Genomic DNA, 18,307 nt, shown 5'->3' with positions numbered 1-18,307 from the left:
GGCCGGTGCACCGCGCTGATCCAATGGCAGGAGCCAGGTGCTTCTCCTGGTCTCCCATGGGGTGCAGGGCCCAAGCACTTGGGCCATCCTCCACTGCACTCCCTGGCCACAGCAGAGAGCTGGCCTGGAAGAGGGGCAACCGGGACAGAATCCGGCACCCCGACCAGGACTAGAACCCAGTGTGCCGGCGCCGCAAGGCGGAGGATTAGCTTAGTGAGCCGCGGCACCGGCCACCACAAAATTATTTTTAAAACCAAGAAAAACACAATCAGAATTTTTAGCAAAATATGTTCAATATTAAAAAACATTAGTCCCTAGGGGCCAGTGCTGTGGCACAGTAGGTTAATCCTCTGCCTGCGGCGCTGGCATCCCATATGGGCGCCGGTTCTAGTCCCAGCTGCTCCTCTTCCAAGCCAGCTCTCTGCTATGGCCTGGGAAAGCAGTAGAAGATGGCCCAAGTCCTTGGGTCCCTGCACCGCATAGGAGACGGGAGGAAAATCCTGGCTTCAGATCAGCACAGCTCCAGCCATTGCGGCCATCTGGGGAGTGAACCAGCTGAAGGAAGACCTCTCTCTCTCTCTCTCTGCCTCTCACTATCTGTAACTCTACCTCTCAAATAAGTAAATAAAATTTTCAATAAAAAAAATCAGTCCCAAAATATATACCATAATAAAACAGGTCCAAGGTCAAACATACTAGGAAATGTGACAAACCATATTCACTCTTAACAAACACCTCCTATACTAAAGACTCTGGAAAGATCCATAATTAAAAAAAAAATTAAACCTCTCAGTGCTTCCAAACTTTTGACCATGGAACATTATCAAATCTTCCAAAGACTCAGTGATCCTGAGAACACTTTGCAAAATGTTCTCCAAGGAATAACACAGAGCTTCAGAAACATCAGAAAGTACTATCTCGGGGTGGTGCTGTGGCGTAGCAGGTAAAGCCGTGGCCTGCAGTGCTGGCATCTCATACGGGCACTGGTTCGAGTCCTGGCTGCTCCACTTCCAATCCAGCTCTCTGCTGTGGCCTGGGAAAGCAGTGGAAGATGGTCCTAGTGCCTGGGCCCCTGCACCTGCGTGGGAGACCTGGAAGAAGCTCCTGGCTCCTGGCTTCAGATCGGCACAGCTCTGGCTGTTGTGGCCAATCGGGGAGTGAACCAGCGGATGGAAGACCTCTCTAAGCCTCTGCCTCTGTGTAACTCTGCCTTTCAAATAAATAAATACATTTTTTTAAAACAAAAAGAAAAAAGTAGTATCGCACGCAACACAAATACAAAAATACAAACCTTCAGGTGAAGTTTCTGCAGAATTCGGGTAAGCAGTCGCGGAAATCGTCCTATGTCTATTGCATTTATCAGAGTCACAGCTTTTTTCATGCTAGATAAATTCAAAACACAGAGTTCACAGTGTTCCCGGTTCTCCCGACTTCGACAGCTAACCCCTAAGTTCCCAACTCTGACGCTCTGGGGTGAGCCTGAGCCACGTAAAGAACACACGAGGCCCTGGGAGACCCCGGCCCCAGGGGGACCCCCAAAAGGATGCCCAAAGGGTCTCCCGCTGAAGGGCCCTCCAGCAAAGCGAGCCAAGCCGCGGGGCTCCCACGCGCACCGCACAGCGGCGGCCACCCCGCAAACGCCGGTCACGGGGCCACCGGCACGTGCCTCCCCGCGCCCCGTGGACCGCGCCTTCCCCACGCCGGGCGCGCGCCGGGGGGAGCCCGGGCGGACGGGAACTACAAGGGCAAGTGCCCTGTCAGGAAGTCCCTGCCTTCATCGGGGCCGTGGGCGCTGCAGGAACTGCACCGCACGGGGGACTGGCCACCGCCGGCGCCGGCGCAACCCGCGACCGAGCCTGGCCGGGCAGGACACTGACCCTCGCCAGGTACTAACGCCCCGAGTCAGCGCTCAGCCTGGCCGGGCAGGACACCGACCCTCGCCAGGTACTAACGCCCGAGCAGCGCTCGGCCTGGCCGGGCAGGACACTGACCCTCGTCCGGTACTAACGCCCGAGCAGCGCTCAGACTGGCCTGGCCGGGCAGGACACCGACCCTCGCCAGGTACTAACGCCCCGAGTCAGCGCTCAGCCTGGCCGGGCAGGACACTGACCCTCGCCAGGCACTAACGCCCGAGCAGCGATCGGACTGGCCGGGCAGGACACTGACCCTCGCCGGGTACTAACGCCCCGAGCAGCGCTCAGCCTGGCCTGGCCGGGCAGGACACTGACCCTCGCCAGGCACTAACGCCCGAGCAGCGATCGGACTGGCCGGGCAGGACACTGACCCTCACCAGGTACTAACGCCCCGAGCAGCGCTCAGCCTGGCCGGGCAGGACACTGACCCTCGCCAGGTACTAACGCCCGAGCAGCGCTCAGCCTGGCCGGGCAGGACACCGACCCTCGCCGGGTACTAACGCCCCGAGCAGCGCTCGGCCTGGCCGGGCAGGACACCGACCCTCGTCCGGTACTAACGCCCCGAGCAGCGCTCAGCCTGGCCTGGCCGGGCAGGACACCGACCCTCGCCGGGTACTAACGCCCGAGCAGCGCTCAGCCTGGCCGGGCAGGACACTGACCCTCACCAGGTACTAACGCCCCGAGCAGCGCTCAGCCTGGCCGGGCAGGACACTGACCCTCGCCAGGTACTAACGCCCGAGCAGCGCTCAGCCTGGCCGGGCAGGACACCGACCCTCGCCGGGTACTAACGCCCCGAGCAGCGCTCGGCCTGGCCGGGCAGGACACCGACCCTCGTCCGGTACTAACGCCCCGAGCAGCGCTCAGCCTGGCCTGGCCGGGCAGGACACCGACCCTCGCCGGGTACTAACGCCCGAGCAGCGCTCAGCCTGGCCGGGCAGGACACTGACCCTCACCAGGTACTAACGCCCCGAGCAGCGCTCAGCCTGGCCGGGCAGGACACTGACCCTCGTCCGGTACTAACGCCCGAGCAGCGCTCAGCCTGGCCGGGCAGGACACTGACCCTCGCCGGGTATTAACGCCCCGAGCAGCGCTCGGCCTGGCCGGGCAGGACACCGACCCTCGTCCGGTACTAACGCCCGAGCAGCGCTCAGCCTGGCCGGGCAGGACACTGACCCTCGTCCGGTACTAACACCTGAGCAGCGCTCAGCCTGGCCGGGCAGGACACTGACCCTCGTCCGGTACTAACACCTGAGCAGCGCTCAGCCTGGCCGGGCAGGACACCGACCCTCGTCCGGTACTAACGCCCGAGCAGCGCTCGGCCTGGCCGGGCAGGACACTGACCCTCACCAGGCACTAAAGCCCCGAGCAGCGCTCAGCCTGGCCGGGCAGGACACCGACCCTCGTCCGGTACTAACGCCCGAGCAGCGCTCAGCCTGGCCGGGCAGGACACTGACCCTCGCCAGGCACTGACGCCCCAAGCAGCGCTCAGCCTGGCCGGGCAGGACACCGACCCTCGCCAGGCACTGACGCCCCGAGCCTGCACGGCGTGCGCCCTGCCCGTCTCCACGAGGTCGGGAGACCTGCACCCGGAGGAGCCGACTCCGCGGCCCGCCCTCCCCGCCGCAGCCCTCGGCCCCGCAGCCGACCTGGGGCTCTCGCGCAGCAGCAGCGCCGCGGACGCCGCCATCCTGGAAGCCGCCGCGCCCGGCTCGCGGCGCCCGGCCCAGCCAATGGCGGCGCGCGGACGGAAAGCCGGGAGGCCCACGCCGCGCCGCGGCCGGGCTGCGCGCTGCTGCAGGGCGGGCGCTCGGACCGCGGGGCTGCGGCCGGCCCCCCGCGGGACGGGACCGAGGGGCGACCCCAGGGCCACCGCGGCGGAGCCCAGGCCGAGCATGTGTGCATTTGCACCTACCTGTTAGGGTGTGTGTGTGCACACCTAGCTGCTGTTTTACATGCACGTGTAGCTGCATGTAGCGCAGATGTAGTGCGCGTGTGCCTCCAACATGTCAGCAGACACAGGTACTTGGAAAAGTCGTGGGAGAAGGGTACCCAAAGACAAGCTGGGGTTGGGGAGTGCGCCTTCGGCCAAGCCTGGGCCGGATCCTGGCTGTGGCTGCTGATGTCCGCTACTGCTGGAGGGGCAGCAGGGGAAGGCTCAAGTTCTTGGGTCCCTGCCCCCGCCGTGGGAGACCTGATTGAACGCCTGGCTTCGGCCAGCCCCGGCCCTTGCAGGCATATTCGAGAGTGACCCAGTGGGTGGGAGCTTTGCACGCCCTGCCTGCCCGTGTGTGTGTGTGTGTGTGTGTGTGTGTGTGTGTGTGTTCGTGTTCACCTGTCTCTCTCTTGTCTTTGAAATTAATCTTTGAAAAGTTAAGTGTATTTTAGGGCAAATTTTTTTAAAATCCGTGCCTCTTTTTCTTCTTCATAAGACACATTTCCATGGACTCTGATGACGCTCCCCTCCGACACTGCTCAGATTTCTTTAGTAAGGCAGGTTGAAGCAAGCCCGCCACAGCTGGCTGTTGGAGTGGGCCCGGAGCAGGTCCAGGCAGGAGGGTGGCGTTGCCAGCTCTCTCTGGGCACTGTGCCATCGGCCCCCCTTGTACCTGCACCCTGGGGGCTCTGCGGGGCGCCCATGGGTTTGCTGCATGTGCACCCAATTCCTTCAACCATGCTCACTGGATGCCTGATGTCTTCAAGGCACTGGGGGTGGCTAGAGCAGTCCAAAAACATCCTAAGACCAGGCAGGGCATGAGGGTGGGAAGCCTTGATGACAGGCGTGGCATGTGCACTTACGGGTTAGCTATTCATTGCTGGTTTTTTTTTTTTTTTTTAAGATTATTGTCAGCAGAATCATAGTTGGACTGAAAAGAGATGGGCAGGAAAGCAGTGGGCACGCAGGGAGGGTGGCGCTGGGGATGGACAGCCAGTGGACGGGTCAGAGCTTTGCTTCCACTGTAGAATCTTCAGGGGCTGGCAAGACACTGGATTTCATTTTCCTTCCTAATTATGTTTTGCTTAAATTATTATTTAAATTAGTTGGCATGGCTAGAGTAGTCCAAAAACATCCTAACTGAAAGGAGAAGCCAGGTTGCAAATTAAAAGTGAATAATCCTGGCCAGCGCTGCGGCTCAATAGGCTAATCCTCCACCTAGTGGCGCCGGCACACTGGGTTCTAGTCCCGGTCGGGGCGCCGGATTCTGTCCCGGTTGCCCCTCTTCCAGGCCAGCTCTCTGCTGTGGCCCGGGAGTGCAGTGGAGGATGGCCCAAGTGCTTGGGCCCTGCACCCCATGGGAGACCAGGAGAAGCACCTGGCTCCTGCCTTCAGATCAGCGCGGTGCGCCTGCCGCAGCGCACCAGCCGTGGCGGCCATTGGAGGGTGAACCAATGGCTAAAGGAAGACCTTTCTCTCTGTCTCTCTCTATCACTGTCCACTCTGCCTGTCAAAAAAAAAAAAAAAAAGTGAATAATCCTGCATGAATAATTGAGTTAACCGTACCGTGTGCTCCACACACAGATACATTTAGCTCCACATACTCCCCCAATTTGTCTGCATCTGAAAAAATTTACTTGTGAATCTACATCAACTGTAGGTCTCGGATCCAGACGCAGATCGCCTCAGCTGGCATGCTTTTCTGTGCGATCGTTTGCCTTTGGCCTTGAGTCACTGCTTGAAGTGGAGCCACTCCCCACTAACACTGCTCAGACCTCCAGTGAAGCTCACCCCTCCTCCTCCCCCGGCAAAGCAGCATTGTGCTCAAGTCTGAATCTTTTCACCTTGTACAAGCTGTGAGCCTCACTGAGCTTCCCATCCCAGACCTGTGAGCTGGCGAGTTAAATAACGTGCTGCGCAACTGCAAGGTGCACTCTGCCCTGCTTGGGGAACAAAACGTGGCCCCATCCTTCTACGTTCCAGCCCCAAGGGCCAGCGACTGCCCTTGGACGAGGGCCAGCACCTGCTCGTGCACCAGGCGGAGCTGAAATGACCTTTCAGGTGAGCCTTAGAGAGTTCCGGCCCAAGTGCTTCAGATCCTGGAAGTGCAAGGTCAACCTCTCATGTGCACGGATGGGAGCGTGGTTTCCAGTCACACAATGCGCAGCCCTTGTGGGTGGCAGACAGCGGCTTGTTTGTCCCACATCTGCTCCCTGGCTTCCCAGGGGAGTCTCGTGTTTCACTTACCACCTTCTCATTTAGGAGCTGATTATGTGAATGTTCTCGTGTTGTCTGAGACGCCTGGAAAGAGTGTTGAACATGGCCTCTTCCCAGGTCTGTGTGTGACAGGCGGTGACGTGCAAAGGGAGCCAGAGGCCCAGAAAGAGAACAGCATAAGGCGGCAAAGTCCGTGGAGCCACGGCTACTGATGCTGACCTGCCCTTGACCTGACGGAAGGTTGGGAGGAAACCTTCATTAAAAGGTAGCAAAAGCACATTTTGTGAGCCATGAGCAGATCCCCTCCTAATCCATTCTCACACTTGAAGCAGAAAACCGTCTCACATTTTCGCCCCTCCATTTTCATTTGCACCTGCTCCCCTCCAGGCCGCCTCCCAGAGGCCTGTGCTGCTAATAGGACTGGCGGTGTTCACACACAGACTGCGAGGAAGCCCCGAGGGGCCTACAGTCATTTCCACCAGTGAACACTGGGGAGAACTAGACCCGCGCGAGGGAGGAAAGATCACAGACCACCTTTCACCGACCAGCGAAGGGAGGACAAACAGGAAGCTTGGCCAACAGACAGCAGAACGGAGAAGCCAACGGCTCAGAGGAAGGAGCCCCGGGGCAGAGCCGGACCTCTGCCATGGCAGAGTCCACGGAACCACGAGACGTCCCTGGATCTCCCCATTCGAGAGGAGCAGGCAGTCAGGGGAATGGCTGTCGCTGGGGACTGCCCGCCATGGATCACTCGTTTAATGCTTCTGAGTGGAACAGAGCGAACCAAGTGACATCTCATCATTGCAGAGGTGGAAGAGGGAGCTGGCAAATCGGATGCTACACAGGAAAGTAAGCTGGGGCCCGCACTGTGGCGTAGTGGGTTAAGCCACTGCCTGCAGTGCTGGCATTCCATACGGGCACTGGTTCAAGTTCCGGCTGCTCTACTTCCTATTCAGCTCTCTGCTGTGGCCTGGGAAAGCAGTAGAAGATGGCCCAAGTCCTTGGGCCCCTGCACACACATGGGAGACCCGGAAGAAGCTCCTGGCTCCTGGCTTTGAATTGGCACAGCTCCGGCCACTGGGAGTGAACCAGTGGATGGAAAACCTCTCTGTCTCTGTCTTTCTCTCTCTCTGTAACTCTGACTTTCAAATAAATAAATCTTAAAAAAAAATAAAAAGAAAGAAAATAGGGACACTTGGAGGTAGAAAGCAGGGGGACAGGCTCCCTAGAGACCAGCATGAACGGGGCCTGGTCTCCAGCCCTGGCATGGTTATTAACACTGCTGACACCCACGGCCCTTGATCCTTCTCCACCCGCAGTGGAAATGAAGGAATGAAGTGACAGCCTGGACAACAGGCGGCCTCCTGGACAACCAGAGGCTCGGGCAGCAGTTACAGAGGGTGGATCTGACACCTGGGGGTCACCCCTCGTGCATGGGGTATGCGGGCACCAAGGAGAGGGAAGCCTGGTGCAGGACACTGAACAACAGCTCAGAGCTGAGCAAGTAAAAACCGGATCCACTAAATGAAGCTGCCCTCAGCCCTGCTTCCCCTTGGGCTTCTGGCCAACAGGGTGCAACACTGAGTTAGCAAACTGGCATCCGAGACAGAACGACAAACAGAACTCACAGGAGTAGGCCAAGAGCCAAGAATACGTTAGCACGTCAGGAAGAATGGAGGAGTGGACAGAGCTGTCGGAGCCATGAGCAGGCCAGATGGGAAGAGATGGTCTGACAACCACACAGCCGGGCTGCAGAAACAGAAGTGGGAGAAAGGCACACCCTGCAAAAAAAACACATGACTCCATGAGAATGCTCCTGAAGACAGACCTTTATCAGGAAGTGAATTCTGTGTAAGAAGGGCTCAGAGACAGTCTTAGGAAACAGCGAAAGTAGGTGGAAAGGGCAAAACCAAAGAAAGGGATGGGGGCCACAAACTCGCCATTTCCTAACCAGAACGTCCGACGCAGAGCAGACACGGCACAGGCCCGAGGGCCATTCCCAAGACAAAGCGGTCAGTGACAAGAAGGGAAGTCCCCAGGGCCATGACGCTCACAGCACATGCGAGAGCCTGCTCACAGTGCGGGACAAAGAATCTGACTCCCTTCTGCTGCTCCACGCCTGGGCAGGGGGTTGGGGAAGCCCAGGGGCGCCCGCTGTGACACTGGTGAGACATTCAAACCGCATCGGCCTCTTACCGCATGGGGATGCCTCGTCCTGGACCCAACCCAAGCCAGGTGCCCTTCCCCACGTTCCCAGGACATCTGGGGTCTGCTTGGGAGCCTGCTTGCTCCCCTGGAAAGCCTCGTCAGATGCGTAAGAAATCCTGTTACACCTCTCCACTGTGTGTGCGGCACCATCAGACTAGACAGGGAAGGCAGTAATTAACGGAGGACAATTTCCCCACAACGTTGAAAAAAAAGAATCTGTAGTTGAATAAGTTGTTTTCCAGAAAAACTGATACAGAATGATAACACTGGGACAAATTCTGCTAAAGCCGTCAAATTCCAAGGGTAAAGGAAAACTTCCAGCAGTCAGGTGGGAAAAGCAAGCCACACACAGGAGGCAGAGGTCAGCCGCTCTCAGCCTTGTCCACAGTGGTATCCAGGAAGTTCAGAGACAAGGGGACAATGTCCAGACAAGGTGCTTCTCCATTACTAAGGCACGAGTCAGGCAACGTTCAGCATGACTGTACTCACAGTCTTCATGAGCTTTTTAGAGAGCTGAGAACAAGCCGGGGCCAGTGCTGTGGCGCAGCAGGTTAACACCCTGGTCTGAAGCTCCAGCATCTCATGTGGGCGCCGGTTCGAGACCTGGCTGCTCCAGTTCCCATCCAGCTCTCCACTATGGCCTGGGAAAGCAGTAAAAGATGGCCCAAGGACCATGCATGGAAGACCCGGAAGAAGCTCCTGGCTCCTGGCTTCAGATCAGCGCGGCTCTAGCTGTTGCGGCCAATTGGGAAGTGAACCATCAGATGGAAGACCTCTCTCTCTCTCTCTCTGCCTGTCCTCTCTCTGTGTAACTCTGACTTTCAAATAAAAATAAATCTTTATAAAAAAAAAGAAAACAAGCCAACAAATAAATAAAAATAGAGGCTGACATTGTGATGCAGTAGGTTAAGCTGCTGCTTGCAACACCACAATCCCGTATCAGAGTGCCAGTCCAAGTCCTGGCTGCTCCAGTTCTGATGCATCTTTCTGCCCATGTGCCTGGGAAAGCAGATGATGGCCCAAGTACTTGGGCCCCCATCACCCTCATGGGAGACCCAGATGGAGTTCCTGGCTCCTGGCTTCACCTTGAGCCAATCCCAGCTATTCTAGCCATTTGGGGAGTGAACGAGGAGACAGAAGCTAGCTAGCTCACTCTCTTTCTCTCTCTATCACTTTGCCTTTCAAATAAATGATTCCTTTAGAAAGAAAGAAAGAGGCGGGCAGTGTCGTGGCAGAGCAGGTTAAGCCACCACCTATGACACCAGCATTCCATATGGGCACTGGTTCGTGTCCCAGCCCCTATTTCCAACACTGCTCCCGGCTAATAGGCCTGGGAAAGCAGTGGAGGAAGGCCCAAGTCTTTGGGTCCTTGCACATCGGAGACACAGATGAAGCTCCTGGTCCCAGTCATTGTGGCCATTTGGGGAGTGAACCAGCAGATGGAAGATCTCTGTTTCTCTCTCTCTTTCAAATAAATTTTTTCAAAAAAGAATCATTTCTTTATTTTCTCATATCAAAGAATCAATCAATGCTGTGTTAGATGAAATATTCCAGTTAAAAATAAATTAACTGTAACTTCACAAAGTTTCCCGTAATCTTTTTAGAAACTGCAATCTGGAGAATGCAGTCTAGATCAGCTCAGGGACTATGGAAATATTTTCCTTGCTTATTGTGTTTAATCTATTAAGCAAAAAGCATAGGGAATGCAACTAGATATATGTTTATTTTGAAAATAATACAAGCTGGGGGGCCAGCGCTGTGGCGCAGTGGGTTAACACCCTGGCCTGAAGCACCAGCATCCCATATGGGCGCCAGTTCTAGTCCCAGTTGTTCCTCTTCCAGTCCAGCTCTCTGCTATGGCCTGGGAAAGCAGTAGAAAATGGCCTAAGCACTTGGGCCCCTGCACCTGCATGGGAGACCTTGAAGAAGCTCCTGGCCCCTGGCTTCGGATCAGCACAATTCCGGCCATTGCGGCCAATTGGAGGGAAGACTGCTCTCTCGCTGCCTCTCCTCTCTCTGTTTAACTCTGACTCTCAAGTAAAAAATAAATAAATCTTTAAAAAAGAAAAAATACAAGCTGGGGCTGGTGCTGTGGTGTAGTGGGCTAAGCCTCCACCTGTGGCGCTGGCATCCTACATGGCCACTGGTTCTGGTCCCGGCTGCTCCTCTTCCGATCCAGCTCTCTGCTACGGCCTAGGAAAGCAGTGGGAGATGACCCAAGTGCTTGGGCCCCTGCATCCACGTGGGAGACCTGGAGGAAGCTCCTGGCTCCTGGCTCCAGATCTGCCCAGTTCCGGCTGTTTTGGCTAATCGGGGAGTGAAACAGTGGATGGAAGACCTTTCTCTGTGTCTCTCTCTGTAACTCTAGCTCTCAAATAAATAAATCTTTTAAAAAAGAAAGAAAATAATACAAGCAGCTTGACTTCTGTGGCTTGCCTCATGAATCCCACGGAGACTCTGACCCCATCCTGGAGACTGAACAGACACCCCTGTGCTCAGGGACTATGTTAGGAAGAGACGGCTCTCACGTGCAGCAGTTTCTTCAGCTTACTTCCCCTCTTTTATCCATGTTAATGCAATCATGTTTATGTACCTACATCACATGTAACATATACAATACAAACAGCTATCTAGATATAAATATGTATAGAGTAATTACCAGAATTAAGTTTGGCTGACGTTCATGATATTATTTTGGATTGGCAAGATTTCATTCAGTTGTATCATCTACTTGTACCTCTCTATATTACCTGAATTTCTGATCATGAGAATAAATTATTGTCAGAAAAACAGTAAAGTCATTATTCAAAAAATAATGAAAACAAAGAAAATGGGTTATGCATCCAATGCGCATTTTTTTGAATTTGGTATTAAAGTAAGTTGTGTATCAATAAAAACACTTAAGAACTTAAACATTAATGTCATTCTTTTGTTGTTATTGATTGATTCAAGAGGCAGAGAGAGACAAAGAAGCGCAAAGAGCTTCCCCCACTGGGTCGCTCCCCAGATGCCTGGACGGCCAGGGCTCGGCCGGGCCAGTGCCAGGAGCCAGGAACTCAATCTGGGTCCCTTAGGAGAGTGGTAGGGACCCAAGTACTGAGCCCATTAACATCATTCTTGTAGCAGTTGATAAATAACGTGAATCCATTAACCATTACCAGAATTTACTTAGATTTTTGTGTGTTGAAGGAATGAAAGGTCCAAAGTGAATTATTAATAGGGCTGCATTTGTAAAGACTGCAAACGATGTATCTCTTCGGTCTAACTACTGAGCTCTTGTTTACTTAGGACTTTAAGGGCTTTCTCTCTGCTGTTCGCCAGATCAGTAAATCAACAGGACGGACTCAGTGACTCTGACAGTATCGGAGTCAGCGCAGCATTGCGAAAGACCAAACTGTTGCCTTTAACCAGCCAGGAAGCCTGAGGACACCGCCCAGGCCCTCTGTGTCTCTCCCCAGTCTCCCCATGGCACCAGCGTGCCGCGGCCACTCTCAGTTCTGCAGAGAGTCCTGTCGTCTCTCCTGGGTGACATTCTCTCCCGATGGTAGAAGGGCCATGTAGAGCTAACGGGGGTCGTTACAGGGCCTTAGAGACACTGCTGACCGGTAAATGGGTAAGAACCGCAGTCTCCCAATTGTCCACCCAAAGTGCCAACGGCACAGGTATGGAGAAACCAACCTTCCAGACGCACCATGCACCTCAGAAACACTCTGTACTGTCAGACGACACTGTCACCCTCTTCTCTTGACCTCCCAGGGTTTGTGAGGCAAAGCAAACGTCTTAGCAAGGGGTCACATGCAGTTGGTTGCACCCTTAGCCAACTGCGGTAAAGCCATACGTCTGTCCTCACGTCGCCTGGGGAGGTCATGACTTCCAGGTCCGTGCTGGTACCACACAGAACATTAAACTATTCAAACCCGTTTACAGGGAGAACCTGCATCTCAGCTGCAGGGCCGACTGACGCGGCACAGGAATCCACGCACCCACCCTCAAGGACAGACAGTGGGCGTTGCCAAAGACCTGGCTTCTTTTATTCTTGATTTAATCCATCCTTAAGTGAACAGATTTTACTGGGACCCTGAAAAACGAGTGAAAATTCTGCACTTGCTTTGTAGCTGTGTTTCCAGAACTCGAGATAGTGCTTCCACGCCACAACCCAGTTCTCTTCTAATACTCTGCTCCAAATGTGCCTATAGAATATTCTTTGGAATTCCTCACGTCTTTTTCTAGTTTTGCATGACAGAACCTGTCCTTCCAAGTCAAACATGGCAAATATGGCGCATTTGACCCTTGACTTCACTTGGGTGTAAAAGTCTCAGCTTGATCACATCTAGCACACGTATCTTGGTTTCTAACACCACTGTCCAACGAAAAGACCAGGGAGTCTTGGAGAAATGGCTGATTATGAGACCAGGTGAGCAAATACAAAAAGAGCCTGAAAGTATCTTGTAGGTGGAAAAGCAAGAAAATGCAAAAAAAATAATGTATGTCCCGACTGCCCCACTTCTGGCCCAGCTCCCTGCTAATGGCCTGGGAAAGCAGTGGAACATGGCTCAAGTGCTCAGGCCCCTGCACCCACCTGGGAGATCCAGATGAAGCTCCTGGCTCTTGGCTTCAGCCTGGCCCAGATGGCTACAACCGCCAGTACTGGAAGACCGACCTCTATCTCTCATCTCTGTAACTCTGCCTTTCAAAGCAATCAATCAAAATAAAATAATAAAAAATAAAGTGTAATAAACTTTTTAAACCTTAATGTTGTGGATCTGTTAAAGGGACACAGGAGCCAACTGAAAAAATTCCCAGTAGCCAAAGCTGAGACAACTTGAGCCACAAAATAAACTAAGTAGTTTAGGATTATAAACCAATGTATAAAATAAATACCCACAAGCCCATACTGATATCAACAAATCATACAATAAACAAAGATTAAATAAATAAACCTGAGAGGAGACAAGCGCACGCACTTCACGTCCACACCTTCCCCCACAGGGCGAAGGCCAGCTCCACACTCCTGCCATGGCCTCCTTCCAAAGGTGTGAAGGGGACGGGCACACAGCCCCTGGCCGGGAAGGGTCCTGGCACAGGCTGCTCCCCAGATGGACAGCGTGCACTGATGCTGTGAAACGCCCATGAAAATGGCAACCGACCTCGGTGGTCTTCTTTCTGGGAACCCACAGAGCCGGTTACATCATGAGAAAAACAGCAGACAGATCCCAGTTCTGGAACCTTCTACAAAATACTGGGCCAGGATTCCTTTAAACTCTCAGAGGTCATCAAAGACAAATGTCTAAGAAACCATCACCACCCCTAGAAGCCTAAGGAGGCGCCGGCTCTGTGCACAGCGGGCTAAGCCTCCACCTGCAACGCTGGCATCCCATGTGGGCCCTAGTTTGAGTTCTGGCTGTGCCATTTCTGATCCAGTTCCCTGCGAGTGCACCTGGGAAACCAGCAGCAGACACCCCAAGTCCTTGGGTCCCTGCACCCACGTGCAAGACCTGGATGAAGCTCTAGGCTCCTGGATTTGGCTGGCCCAGCCCCAGCCGTTGTGAACCAGCAGGTGGAAGATCTCTGTCTCTCCCTTTCTCGCACTGTAACTCTTTCAAATAAAGAAATCACTTTTTTAAAAATAGGAGCCTAGGGGCCAGCACCATGGCTCACTTGGTTAATCCTCCACCTGCGGCACTGGCATCCCACATGGGCATCGGGTTCTGTCCCGGTTGCCCCTCTTCCAGTCTAGCTCTCTGCCGTGGCCTGGGAAGGCAGTGGAGGATGGCCCAAGTGCTTGGGCCCCTGCACCTGCATGGGAGGCCAGGAAGAAGCACCTGGCTCCTGGCTTTGGATTGGGGCAGCACCGGCCATGGCAGCCATTTGGGGAGTGAACCAATGGAAGGAAGACCTTTCTCTCCGTCACTCTCTCATTGTCTAAAACTCTACCTGTCAAATAGAGAAAAAAAAATAAGAGCCTAAAGAGACACAAGGACTAAGTGTAATGTGGTTTTCCAGATAGGATGGTGGGACAAAAAATGATATTAGAAACTAAGAAATCTGGATAGAATATGGACTTTAATAATAACCTGTCAATATTGGTTCCTTATTTGTAACATGCCATTCTAATCAAAGATGCCAGTAATAGGGGAAACTGGGAGTAGGAAGTATGGAATTCTACACTGTCTCCCCAGTTTCCCTAAATATAAATTTTATCTCTTTAAAAAAATTGTAAACTATGTGCGGCTTTTTGAGATATAAGAGAACAGGGCTGTCTGGATGACACTTTGACAGCTGAGAGCTGTTCTCATCTCCGTACTTTGCACAGACTGTGGCTTTGGGGAAGGCAGGGCCGTGTACCCCTTCCGGGGAAGGATCTATTTCCTGCAGCCTCTGGGAAGGTTGCGGGCAGCCCCCAAGGGCACCCCTAGCCCAGGGCCGCACCCGCCCCTCAGAGCAGTGGCGTGTGTGAGCACAGTGTACGTGCCTCTGCCATGGCCCGAGTCAGGCTGCCAATGTGTGGCCCTTGAACGCACACTGGGAGAGACTGAGAAAAGCACCCTGCAAGCCGGGATGCGTGAGCCCTAGAACACTATTGTGCCCCCACCCGTCACCATCACAGCCGCCGGTGGGACCAGGTGAGTGCCTGCAGCTCTCCCTCTCTCTCTGCCTCTGCCCAATCCTGCTCCCGAGTGTTGAACTCAGAAGCACTGGGCCTCCTGCTGAGGAACCCCAGATCCTGCCTCCTGGGGATCCCCCTGCAGCAGCACCGTGAGACCCACTTCAGAAGATTCTTGTCATTCAGTGTTTGCACCGGGCACCAGACATCGTGGCGAGGGCGAGGAGGACGCTAGTGCTGGAACAAGGGTTCGCCATACTCATCGAGGGACGTGAAAGGTGAACATGGTACCCGGAAGCTTCACGGGCAACTGTCAAAACCGCGCCTCCCTTGCCTTCGCCGTGGCAGGGGCAGCCAGAGCTCCGTCTGGTTTAGACTCCAGCCCACACCACTGCGGGGAGGATCAGCGGCCTGCCTCCCTGGCGTGCGGCTTCCCATGTTAGGCTGAGCTCCGGGCAGCTGCTCCCTGAGCACGCGGTCCGGCCCTGTCACTGCCCAGCCCCCAGAACTGCCCTGAGAGTGCTTCCTGGGGCTGGCTCCTCTGCTCTGCATGGGGGCCGGGGAGCCGTCTGGGGGCCTCACTCCCCGAGCTGTTTGCAGGTGGAAAACCTCCTGACAACGTAAGCACCTGCTGTTCTCATACAGACAACCCAGAGGAAGAGGCAGGGGTACGGAGAGAGGAGTGCCGGTGCCAGGGCAGTGTGCTTCCCAAGGAACCAGGAGACGGGGGTCTGGAAGTCACTCCAGTGGCGAAATGTGTCTCCCTGGAGCCAGAGGGTGGAGGAGAGAGGAGGCCTGGGAGAGACGCGCACGGGAACTCGAGGCAGAATGGCGGTCAGGAGTCACAGTCACACCCTGGACGGCCACCATCACCTCCAGGGAGGAGGCAACGCTGCCGGGAGGGTGAGGTCGTGGTCAGTGAGGATGCCCCAGGTCTGAAGAGCTGCCCTGGAGGCTGCTGGGGGCTGGCCCCACAAGGGGCTTTGTCTTGTCTGTGCCACTGGCGCCTTCCCCACCAACAGCCTGAGAAAGAGACCAGGCAGCACGGGTATTTTATCTCAGGTCTGTCCTGAAGTTGTTCTTTTTGCCTAATGTGTCCTCTGTTTTGTTATAATCCTGAAGTTTAAAAAAAAAAAAAAAAAGGTACCAGGACTGGCGCTGTGGCGTAGCAGGTAAAGCTGCCGCCTGCAGTGCTGACATCCCATGTGGGCACTGGTTTGAGACCTGGCTACTCCTCTTCCGATCCAGCTCTCCGCTGTGGCCTGGGAAGGCAGCAGAGGATGGCCCAAGTGCTTGGGCCCCAGCACCCACTTGGGAGACCAGGAAGAAGCTCCTGGCTCCTGGCTTCAGACAGCCCAGCTCCGGCCATCGCAGCCATTGGGGAGTGAACCAGCGGAGGGAAGACCTCTTCCTCTCTGTAACTCTGCCTTTCAAAAAAAAAAAAAATTTTTTTAAAAAGGTATGAAAATAAAGATACAGGGGCCGGCACCATGGCTCACTTGGTTAATCCTCTGCCTGCGGCGCCGGCATCCCAGATGTGCACCGGATTCTGTCCCAGTTGCTCCTCTTCCAGTCCAGCTCTCTGCTATGGCCTGGGAAGGCAGTGGAGGATGGCCCAAGTGCTTGGGCCCTGCACCCACATGGGAGACCAGGAGGAAGCACCTGGCTCCTGGCTTCGGATTGGCGCAGCGCCGGCAGTGGTGGCCATTTGGGGAGTGAACCAACGGAAGGAAGATCTGTCACTCTGTCTCTCTCTCACTGTCTATAACTCTACCTGTCAAATAAATTTTTTTAAAAAAGGACACCTACAGTCTCACTAAGCAAACAAAGAAAAATATAATTACTAAATTTAAGTGTCATAAATTTGAAAACATTAAATAACAATTGAAATAAACTCCTGAGAGTAATATCTTAGTCCAAAGAGGAGAAAATGGCTCATTGTAGCTACCCTCAAATAACCTAAAAGCAGAAAGATTCCAAATCTATTTGGAAAATCACTCCTGGTTCTTCCTTGTGTAAAACGTGAAGTACATAGGAATGGCCAGCAGAGGGAGCCAAAGCCACGCATGTAAGTTTTTCCTTTCCATCATTTGGAAAGTAAATTTTTAAAAATACAAGCCAATGGCTCTCATCTCCCAAGAATACACAGAGAAGTTATGGGAATCTCGCGTTTTCTGCTCGCCTGCTATGAAGTACAGAAATACTAAAGCTAGAGTGAGCTCTGAAGCAGCTCAAAGGCCTCCTTCCAGGCCCCCGCCCCTCCCCTCCCGTGTGCCTCCGTCCTCTCTGGGACTCTGCAGGGACCCCTGGAGGAGCGCAGTTTCTGCTGTGTCAGCAGGGAAATTCGCTGCGCTGCACCCGCAGATCCTGTAGCAGGGATCATGTGGTTAGAGGTAGAAGAGAGCGGGCAGCCCTCGGGACGGAGAGGGAGCGCTCTGCCAACTGGCCATGCCGCCCCTCTGCTGGAGGACACCTGCCTTAGTTCACGAATTTTCTCACTTCGAGAATCCAGCTCTGAGTGACTTGGGAGAAAGAAATTGGCTGAAAGGATGTTAGTCCACACTAACCTTTCAATGATACTTGATACTTTTTTAAAAAAGTATATTGCTCTAGCCTTTTGCTCACAAATTGAAAGATTTAGATAAAAAGATAAAGTCAAAGGCCCAGGGGACAGAGGCGGGAGGCGGTGTGGCTGGGGGCAGGAGGGGTGGTGTCGGAATCAAAGTGAGGAGCTGGGTAACTCCATCGTGTCTACGAACTCCAGACGTTAAAAGCGGTGCGAACACAGCGCGCCTCTGGGAAGCGGCGAGAAGTCGGCAGGCTGGCTAGGGAGCCGGGCTGAGGCGCGGCAGCGCCAGGCACCCTGGGCCGGCACTGGCCTCCCGCGTCCCCACGTCTGCAGACCTGGTACTGAGGAAGCCAGCAACCCAGAAATGCTCACGAGCCAGACTTCAACAGCCCTCCATCCCCTGCTCTCTGTAGCCAAGGACCAGGAGAGGGGTAAAAGACAGAAACCTTGCAGACCCTAAAAGCTGTGGTCCAGCCGAGACCCCAGCCAGGCTCAGGGGAATCCTGACTTCCACCCTGGCCAGGCCGTTACAAGGTTCCCCGGTGCCAGGGTAAAGGCAATCCAAGACACACTGCAACTTAACCTCTGAGAGAGAAAAACAAACTTTTCAACAGCCAGAAAGCTGAGAGGCAGCCAGGAGCTTCATCTGCGTCTCCCACGTGGGCGGCAGGGGCCCAAACACTTGGGCCATTTTCCACTGCTTTTCGCAGGCCTTTCGCAGAGAGCTGGATCAGAAGCAGGGCAGCTAGGACTCGAACCGCTGTCCACATAGGATGCCAGCACTGTAAGCAGCGGCTTTACGTGCTACGCCACAATGCAGCCCCTTGGATATGTTTTTTAAAACTGTCAAAATGTAACTAAAA

The 18,307-nt window shown here is 54.4% G+C and overlaps 1 protein-coding gene and 1 long non-coding RNA gene across 20 annotated transcripts in view; one reads left to right on the top strand and one right to left on the bottom strand.

Moving 5' to 3' along the window:
* Window positions 1-3,883, bottom strand: part of COMMD10 (COMM domain containing 10) — a 213,293-nt gene extending 209,410 nt beyond the window's left edge. For 8 of the 13 annotated variants that reach the window (XR_001793066.4, XR_016235081.1, XM_002710142.6 and 5 more), the window contains exons 1-2: window positions 3,560-3,619; window positions 1,292-1,382 (exon numbers count right to left, since the gene is read on the bottom strand). Coding sequence is in view for 9 of the 13 variants with exons in the window: in XM_002710142.6 (XP_002710188.6) it covers window positions 1,292-1,382; window positions 3,560-3,600 (132 nt within the window). In the remaining 4 variants the exon portion in view is untranslated. Of the gene's footprint in view, window positions 1-1,291; window positions 1,383-3,559 lie in introns of all 13 variants that reach the window. The other 5 variants (XR_016235080.1, XR_016235082.1, XM_089334822.1 and 2 more) reach the window with 1 other exon arrangement.
* LOC149125997 (uncharacterized) lies at window positions 3,794-9,150 on the top strand. 7 transcript variants are annotated; one of them, XR_016235089.1, is made up of 4 exons: window positions 3,794-3,932; window positions 5,507-5,907; window positions 6,181-6,328; window positions 6,451-9,150. It is a non-coding gene; the product is annotated as an uncharacterized LOC149125997 (long non-coding RNA). The 7 variants fall into 7 exon arrangements; XR_016235088.1 differs by having other exon boundaries at window positions 6,109-6,328; XR_016235086.1 differs by having other exon boundaries at window positions 6,181-9,150.
* Window positions 9,151-18,307: the final 9,157 nt, after the last annotated feature.

The sequence above is a fragment of the Oryctolagus cuniculus genome, chromosome 6, assembly GCF_051225735.1.
Source record: "Oryctolagus cuniculus isolate XC-2025 breed Fujian yellow rabbit chromosome 6, ASM5122573v1, whole genome shotgun sequence".
In the NCBI taxonomy this organism is placed as follows: domain Eukaryota; kingdom Metazoa; phylum Chordata; class Mammalia; order Lagomorpha; family Leporidae; genus Oryctolagus; species Oryctolagus cuniculus.
This window is presented reverse-complemented; position numbering and strand designations above follow the sequence as displayed.